This window comes from Brassica oleracea, chromosome C2, assembly GCF_000695525.1.
Source record: "Brassica oleracea var. oleracea cultivar TO1000 chromosome C2, BOL, whole genome shotgun sequence".
NCBI classification, from domain to species: domain Eukaryota; kingdom Viridiplantae; phylum Streptophyta; class Magnoliopsida; order Brassicales; family Brassicaceae; genus Brassica; species Brassica oleracea.
In genome coordinates, this window is record NC_027749.1 from 41,643,436 (window position 1) to 41,652,395 (window position 8,960).

General features: G+C 38.9%; 3 protein-coding genes across 3 annotated transcripts; 1 reads left to right on the forward strand and 2 right to left on the reverse strand.

The window, feature by feature from the left end:
• Positions 1 to 652: 652 nt before the first annotated feature.
• LOC106327063 (sec-independent protein translocase protein TATC, chloroplastic-like) lies at positions 653 to 2,320 on the reverse strand. The gene is made up of 4 exons (XM_013765078.1): positions 1,931 to 2,320; positions 1,546 to 1,835; positions 1,170 to 1,460; positions 653 to 1,084 (listed from the first exon to the last, which is right to left on the reverse strand). Exons 1-4 carry the CDS (start codon positions 2,196 to 2,198, stop codon positions 875 to 877), a joined length of 1,059 nt encoding a protein of 352 aa, XP_013620532.1. The 5' UTR covers positions 2,199 to 2,320; the 3' UTR covers positions 653 to 874.
• Positions 2,321 to 2,392: 72 nt separating this feature from the next.
• LOC106327065 (origin of replication complex subunit 4-like) lies at positions 2,393 to 5,107 on the forward strand. Its single transcript, XM_013765079.1, has 11 exons — positions 2,393 to 2,701; positions 2,803 to 2,831; positions 2,914 to 2,960; positions 3,049 to 3,096; positions 3,356 to 3,447; positions 3,529 to 3,610; positions 3,709 to 3,794; positions 3,880 to 3,989; positions 4,124 to 4,216; positions 4,298 to 4,362; positions 4,430 to 5,107. The coding sequence occupies exons 1-11, from the start codon at positions 2,592 to 2,594 to the stop codon at positions 4,691 to 4,693; spliced, it is 1,026 nt and encodes a 341-aa protein (XP_013620533.1). The 5' UTR covers positions 2,393 to 2,591; the 3' UTR covers positions 4,694 to 5,107.
• LOC106327062 (probable fructose-bisphosphate aldolase 3, chloroplastic) lies at positions 4,988 to 7,001 on the reverse strand. The gene is made up of 4 exons (XM_013765077.1): positions 6,745 to 7,001; positions 6,324 to 6,593; positions 6,133 to 6,242; positions 4,988 to 5,821 (listed from the first exon to the last, which is right to left on the reverse strand). Exons 1-4 carry the CDS (start codon positions 6,892 to 6,894, stop codon positions 5,182 to 5,184), a joined length of 1,170 nt encoding a protein of 389 aa, XP_013620531.1. The 5' UTR covers positions 6,895 to 7,001; the 3' UTR covers positions 4,988 to 5,181.
• Between the last annotated feature and the right edge of the window lie 1,959 nt (positions 7,002 to 8,960).

The following is an 8,960-nucleotide window of genomic DNA, read 5'->3' on the forward strand; positions in this document are numbered from 1 at the left end:
AAAAAAATAATTTAACGTAAAATATATAGTTTTATTTTTTTATATATGGTTTGTTAAAGTGTTTGTATTAAATTTGATTTTGTAAATTTTTGGAACTATATAGATGTTTAGAAAAGAGTGTAATAAAGTATATAAACTATATTGTATGTTTAGAAAAGAGTATAATAAAGTATAAAAACTATATTGTGTATATCATTGTCGTGTGATATGGTCTAATAAATAAAATTTTATTTGTTGTATAACTTTGTCATGTTCAAAACGATGTGGTGTAATAAATTATTGTTAGAGAAATTTTATGTTAGATATTGTTAGTCAAATATTATGGTAAGACCAAATATATTGCTAGTAAATGAAATGGTCTAACAACCTTTCGTAAGTAGATTTTTTCAGAATGATTCTCTTTTAATAGAATAGATGATTGAACAAGACCTAAACTTAAATAATATACCTTTATGAAGACTAACAAAAGAAACAGGAACAACACAAAATATAGCAAATTTGGACGATGACATTGTAATTCTTCTTTTCAAAGAAGTGTTTTTGTTGTTTTATAATAGAAAACTATGTGAATATATCTACACAAATAAGTAAATTTTTTTGTACGATGATCTGAAAAAGTCTGAAATTAGACATGTTTAGTTAAGTTTCAGTCTAAAATAACATCTAATTCTGGTTTTTGATTTGATATACCACACCTAAAAATACCCCTCCCCTCAACCTCCTTGTCCTTTTCTGGTTGCTAAATATGTACATTCAAAGAAAGTGAAGATTCAAATGAACACTTTAGGCACCAAACTGTGGTCTCTTGCACGGAAAGTGGTATACACTACAAGATACATGATTATTTTATTTTGTCTTTGAACAGCCAAGTTCCTCACCGACCTGTGAGCTTGACCATCCACGCACCACCCAAGTATAGCCCGAGAAGCGGCGTTGCTAGGAGCATTTGAGTGACTGGGTCTGTCGAAGGCGTGACCACAGCTGCAACAACCACCGCACCCACCACTACATATCTCCATATTGAAAGCATTTGATCTCCCGACACCACCCCTACTTGCCCCAGGAGTAACTGAATTACTGGAACCTGTAAACCAACATCGAGCAAATTTCCAGGTGAAGAGATGTATATTTAAGAACATGTATATTGATATATTCTCACTGCCACATACCTGGAAAGACAGGCCGGTGCTGAACATAAGAACTAGCACAAACTCAAAATACTGGTCGATAGACCACAGAGATTCAACCACCCCTTCTGCGTAATTCACAAAGAAATTCAAGGCTGCAGGGGTTAACACCCAGTAGGAGAAAGCAAGTCCAGCATAGAACAGCAAGGAGGAACCAAACACAATCGGCCCCAGAAACCGTCTCTCAGCTCGTGTCAGACCAGGAAGTACAAAAGCAATGATCTCATACAAAATCACTGGACTCCCTAGTAGAAGCCCACAATAACCAGAGACCTGCACCGCAACAAAACAAAAAGAAAGAAATCATCTTTCTTGTTCATTTTAGCAAGCCAAGCTATAGAGTCCAAGTGTCTCTGACCTTTAAAGTTGTGAAGAAAAATTCGCCGGGAGCTAGCTGAAGAAACCGTACACCCTGATTTTTGACAGGGGCTTCAAGAAACACGATTAGATCTTTGGAGAAGGCGAAGCATCCGATGATTGCAGCTCCCACAGCCAAAACAGAGACGAAGATTCTCTCCCGGAGCTCCTCCAGGTGATCGAATATAGTCATCTCTTTGTCATCAGGAAGTTCATCTTTGTCTGGATACAGAAACTCATAGATGGAACTTGATTTATCTTCTTGCTCAAAGGATGCATCTTCTTCCACAGCTGTGTAAAACAATTTCAAGAAGAGTATATCAAAATGACAAGCCTTGATTCATCCGACAGTGCACAAAGAAAAAGAAACGTGAGTTTTAACATACCTGGTCTGTCTTGTACAGCAGAGCCAAGGCTAGGAGTAGTTTCCGTTGGTGAATCGCTCGAATTTTCATCGAGAGCTGACACGCGAACCACCGGGCCTAAGTCTTTGCTACACCGTTGCGTCAAACCGTGTCGGAGTCCAGCTTCTGTCCGAGAATTGCAGAAACTCATAGTGTAGGGACGCTTTCTAGGGGAACAATTGTCGGGACTAGTGAGGCGGAAATGGTGGATTAGATTTAGAGCAGCAGTGCTCGTGCTTGTGCTGCCCATCTCTTCTCTCTGTCTTCAACTCCAGAATCAGACCTCTCGTTTGCTTGCAAGAGCGTCAGAAAACGATTGGTTCTAGTTCCAGCTCGAGTTTCCTTCGCCTCAAGATATTTTACAATACCCAATCCTTTTTTTTTATCAACACACACTTCCGTCGCAAACTTCACACAGTCTCAAAACGACGACGTACTTAGAACTAAGCCCCATCACGGATCATAAACCCAATCCACTTCCTCTTTTTCTGTCAATACTTATTTGAAACGACTTCGTTTTGAGAACGGTCAGCCCATCACCGGCCCATGAACTTCATCTGGCTATGATGGTTCACTGAAGAGAGAGAGAGAGAGAGAGAGAGAGGGGGGAGTCAGTTTCCCGCCAGTTTCCCAGCTTTTTCTGATGAGCAAAGAGTCTCCGGCGGAGGATTCCCTAAATCTGATTCGCGGGAGGCTCTCCGATCATACTTTCATCTTCAGACCACTTTCCGCTTCCTCAGACAGCAACTACAGGTTTCAATTGCTTTCACTTCTGTCTGAAAATTCCGTAAATTGGATTCATTTCGCTTAACCCTAAATTAAAAACTCTCTCTCTCTTTTTTTTTTTTTTTAAGCAAGTCCTCGCGGCTCTGGAAAAGCTGCTGTAATGCTCCTTCCTTCCTTCAGTCCTGCTTCTTTATACTCTTGTGGCGTTTGATTTTGTTAAATTTGTAAATTGTTTTCAGTTGTTGGTGATTTACTGGAGGAGTATCCTACTGATTCAATCACACTAGTATGTGTGATTTAGTATATGGTTTATCTACTTTGGGAATAATCTTATCTCCATCTTGTTTTAACTAGATCAGCTTTTGTTGATGCAGATCAGACTGAATGGACTCTTGCATAGTGATGATAATTGTGCGTCTAAGGTCTGCTAGTTTAGTAAACTTTATCTATGTGTTCCTTTAAGTATTCACTCTGGGGTTGGGAAATGAAATGATGTTTATTCTTGCTCTGTGCATCACATACAAGGGTTTTACTTATTTGTCATCGGTATTAGTTCTTGACTGGTATGAGCCTGGCTTCGCTGTTTCTTGTAAATTTATCATTCTATAACTGTATCAGACTTTGGTAGCTGTTGACCCTACTGTGGTTCAAAATCTTATAATATACAATCTCTCACCACAGGACGCTGACCAACTTCTGGAGAAAAGGGTGAGATCTCGCTTTTCACACAGAAAAATATTGTTTCTTCCTCCATCTAGAGAAGAAGTTGACAGGTAATGAGCAGCTTCTTTTCTGTCATGGGCAAAACACTATCTTCCAATGAACTTGTTTTGTTAATCGGATTATGTTTCAAGTTTATTGGAACACCTGCCATCTCTACCAGCAGACTCAAGTTTCCCCAGTGGATATGTTTCTCAGTTCAATGAAAAGATTAAGGTTCTAATATCCACGTCCAATCAGTACTGTACCGTTCTTAGCTTTTAAATGATGTCGTTCTTGTTCTGAAGAACTGATACTTTCCAGTTAATGTGCAGAATATAACATCAGACCCGAGATTTAAAGACATGCTGAGGACATTTTTAAATGCCAATTCTACTGTCAACAGTTTGCTGAAGTTTATGTAACTTCTTCATTTAACAGTATGAGCTTCTTCTTGTTAAAATTATATGATTTTCTTTGTGTTGAGGCGATCTCTTTGATGTTAGATTCCGTGCTGTTTCTTCAATGAATTTGGAATCTGGCATCCTCTCTCTTGAGACCTTCAAAGCAGCACTTTCAAGTATGCAAAGGCAACCAAAGTTGGAAGCCGTTAGAGGTACGATAAGCCAACTAGAGAAGAATTTAGACACTCGACTTACTGACAGAATATGTTCTGCTAAGCTGTGGTTTTGCCTATACATTTTCCTCGGGAAGATAATTAAATCGATTGGCAATAACTCTGTTGAGCAGATTGTTCCATACTGGAGCTATATCTTTTGGTATGCATGAGGAGGTTAGAAGTGAAAGAGCAGAGCTTATACAACTTCATTAGTGTGATGAAAGGTAATCTATTACTTTAGCTTGGGGAAAAATTGCAGATTGCACCACTATGAAAATGACTTGGGATTCCATGTGTGTTTCCAGAGTATAAGACGATACATGATTCTTTTCAAACCTCGGATCACTACGCGCAAAATGTCTGCCTGCGGGTAAGTGTATAGCTCAGATGAGATGTAATGATTTGAATATGGTGATCTAAAATTGTTGGCATAACAGGCATTTGAGCACCTGAGAGAGCGAGAAGTTATATGCTACGCAGAGAATAGAGGACAGTCTCAGACAGGTGAATACCGTCCCATGAAGCTTTTAATATTAGCCTCTGAGCTTCATCAGGGAATGAGATCTCATGCGTGTTGCCCTGTAAGTCTCCATTTTTGCATCTATGCTTGCTTTTATTTTTGTAAACTGATTTCAAACTTGGTGTTGGTGATATCTTCTTTGTTTTATTTTGTTCCTTTGATATGTAAAACAAGTCTCTAATGTCCCTGTGAAATGTGTGTTATTTCATAGTGAAGCTGCATTGTTAAGAACCTATCTTTTCAGCTTTGCCTATGCTGCCTTGCCACATATAAATTTACACATATTAGAGGGAGACAGAGAGAGAGAGAGAGAGCTTGTTGTCAACATAAAACTCAAAGTGGTCAACTTTATCTATTATACACAAAGGTTGTCCGAGAAACAGAACGTAATCTTCTCCTTATGCCTGCGAGATCTCCTGTCAAAGGGGTTAACCACTCATCTTACAGACTGTACTTGCTGTGTTAACTAACCAAGTAGTTTGAAATCTTGAGGAAATATAGATTTAGAGTTTCTCACATACATATCATCGTCATTTTGTGAGTTTCTTTCTCATGGGTTTGAACAAAGACAAAACCAAAACAAAAACAAAAAAAAGGAGAAAACTTCAGAAAGAGACAACAAAGGTCCTTATTAAGATCTCTTCAAGTTGGGACCAAATTTAAAACAAATCAGTAGGTGTAACCCTTGACGAACATTCCTTTCTTGGCATCTTCATTCTCTCCCTCCGCTGAGTATTTCCCGAGCTGTGCCAGTGAGTTGGCCTTTGCCCTAACCAATAGAGCCTTCTGCGAGTCCTCGATCTTCTCGGGTTTCCCTTGCCACGTCCTGAGCACAGAGTTCTGCAGGGCACGCGCGTAGGAGAAGGACACATGCCACGGGTTCGGGCTCTGGTTCATAGCGTTCAGGTTCAGCGTAGCCTCCGCCTCAGACTGTCCTCCAGACAGAAACATGATCCCTGGAACGGCCGGTGGAACTCTCCTCTTGAGCATGGTGAGCGTGTACTCAGCGACGGTCTCGGGAGAGGCCTTGTTCTTGTGCTCAGCACCTGGGGTAACCATGCTGGGCTTCAACAATATCCCCTCAAACATAACATTGTTCTGCGCCAAGTAGAAGAACACCTCAGACCACACTTTCTCAGCAACCTCAAGCGTCCTCTCAATCGGGTGGTCACCATCCAGAAGAATCTCTGGCTCCACTATTGGCACAAGCCCGTTGTCCTGAGAGATGGCTGCATAGCGAGCTAACCCCCACGCAGCTTCCTTGACAGCTAGTGCTGAAGGACCGCAAGGAATACTCACAACTGTCCTCCTGCAACAAACACATATACATGCTCAAATAACCAAACCCATCAACAAAAAAAAAGAATCATCACAACGAATATGCAGGGCCAGGGCATAGCCAGATGAAACATCTAGAGACTAGAGCCCCAAATTTTAAGAGTCAGTATACATATCAGATTGTCACAAATTTTTAAAACAAATGCTATTAAAATTCCTATTAAATTATCTATAATATACATATCAGATAGCTGCAAAAATTGTCGGAAAAAAAACAAAAATTCAATTAAAATTCTAACTAAATTGTCTAATAGCCTGTAAAATCTGAGGGAAACGACATACCACTTGGCGAAACGAGCGCCTTGCTTGTAGTACTCAGCGGAACGTGAAGCCAATCCATCCAAGCCTTGGCACCAAGACTCTTCGTTGGAGCCAGGAAGGGGAACCAAGCCCTGTACAAAAAAAACATACGACAGTGAGGAAACAACACCTCAAATGATTACATTTGTTAGTGAAAAGAGTGCGTAAGAAACCTTGTCAACTTTGATCCCGGGGACGATCTTGGCATCGTTCAAGCAATCGACAAACTTCTTGCCGTCTTTGGTGGACTGATAAAGAGTCTCCTCGAAGAGAATGGCACCGGAGATGTAGTCTCCGAGGCCAGGGGTCGTTAGCAGAAGCTGCCTGTAGGCTTGACGGTTCTCCTCGGTGTTGTCCAACCCAATCGAAGCGAGCCTCTTCCCACAAGTCGCGTTAGACTCGTCGATCGCTAGTATACCTCTCCCAGGGGATGCGATGGTTTTCTATATATACACGAATCAGAGGAAGAATCATAATCATAATCAAGAATCATCAGAGAGAGTTCGAATCCAGTGTAAAGCTAAAACTAACAATTGAGAGCGATAAACTAAGCTAATAGTAAGGCGGTACGCATGAGAGGGAAGGGATACTCACGGCGGTTTTGACGAGTTCGTCGGAGTAAGCACCGGCGCGGATCGCGAAGGAGACACGAGGAGGAGGAGAGGCGGAGGGGTGAGCGAAGGAGCGGTGGCTGATCCGAGGAGAAGAGAGAGCGTTTAGCTTGACGAAGCTTGCGGACGCCATGGTAGAGAAGTGATGATGATCTCGAAGACTCCGCTAGACGAGAGAGAGATCTGAGATTCGAGCGAGTGAGAATAGGCAAATGCTTTGATGCGTATCTTATTTATTTGGCATCACCACCAACTCCCACCAAGGCGCCTCCTTTTTTTATTTACCATAGTTACCCTTTCGTAAATGAGGGATATAATGGTCATTAGACGCCAACAACTACGCTCATATGTTTTTGTTTCACCAAGTGAAAACCTTTTTACCAGACAATTAAACTACTTGAGATTTATAAACAAAAAACACTCGTTCATGTTGTTGATTAACCGATATCAAATAAATTTATTTAATAAATTATTTCATAACACTTGTGTGGAATCCGGTTTGAATCTGCTAAACCCCAATTATTGTTGTTTCTTCTACCCAAACTACCCTTCTTCTACCCCTTGACTCTTCTTTAAATCCAATTAAAAGACTGCCAATGGAATGCCATTTCTATAGTTTTTCTTAATCATTTAATTAATCTTAACACCTATTTTATAACTCTAACGAGTGTGCGAGAAAGAAGGGCTGGATACCCAATTTCTTATAAGTTGGGCTACGAGTAAGTGCACAAAGTACAAAACAAATAGGTAGATGGGATACCTTCTCGGGTAATAAGTTGTTGGGCCAGGTAATAATGGGCTCAGTTGCAGCTAAAGATTAACAAAGATGAGTCTACGACTGCTTACGCTGTCATTGCCTGTGAATTGCTTTGCTCCAACTGTACAGCTTGACGGACATATGTCCAAACATTGGTGTTTATCGTCGTAACAAGCAAGGAAGATGTGAAGAAGAGATGTAGCGTAGAAACTGCAAGTTCCCAGAAATGTTATCAAATAGAAGAGATGTAGCTAATAAAATGCAAGTTCCCAGAAACATTAGCAAAAATGAGAAAGTGGCAACGCATATTCTAACACTAATGTGTTTTTTTATAATAAGGTATTCTCTCTGTTTACATATTTTCTCATATTTTGAAAACCATTAAGTACACTGGTATGCAAACTTTTATATTCAAAATTATATTCAATGTGAAAAAGGAATTTTATACTATAAAAATTTATCATTTTGTTATTCACAGAAGTTACTCCAAATGTACTTAATGTTATGTCACTCTCTTTATATTATCCTACTTTAAACTAGGTCATAGTCTTTGTTGTGTTATTTATCGTGTTCACACACAACATTCAATATTCAACCATCCTTAAAAATACTAGTACATCCCTTTTATATTATTTCAGGAGCACTCTTATTAAATAACCTTACCCTCATGTGTGATTAACCAAAATGTCATTACTTAGGTGTCATCACTAGGACTCTTCTCACAACCTTACATTAAAAGCCCTCCCTTGCCTAGATCAATTACATGTAATGCCATTACTCATTATAAATAGGCAAAATTATACTATATGTTTGGTATAGAACCGAAATTATTCTATCTGACATCCATTAGCTAAACCTGAAATAACTAATTTATTTGTCTTAACCAAATCCGGAATTTTATGTAGATTCATCTATGGTATAACAACTGTGTTCTAAAATAATCGTTGAGCCATATATTAAGTTTTGAAAACGTATTCATCATGTACATTGAAATAAACAAATTTATGTTATATAATGTAAACTACACTATGTTAAAAACTCGACATTTCAATTTCAATGACCAAAACTTACTCATTCACTAACACAATAAAAAATCCATATGAGGATGACAACTACAAAAAACGTGTAAAATAATATATAACAGTTTGGTAATATCGTGAAAAAATTATTTTGCTAACAATCACTGTTATTAATAATATATAACATTAGCATATACACTAAAGTTACGTGAAAGACAAAGGAACCAAAGACAAAAAAAAGTATCTGTTACTAACAATATATATCATTAGGATATACTCAACAGTTATGTTATCAAATATGAACCGATACGCTTACTATATCAAAACTGTTGTTGTCTTTGATGAATATGCTTATTGTAGTTAGAAGAGACCAGATACACATTTAGTCTAACGCAATTTAGACAATTTTTAATAATCTTAAAA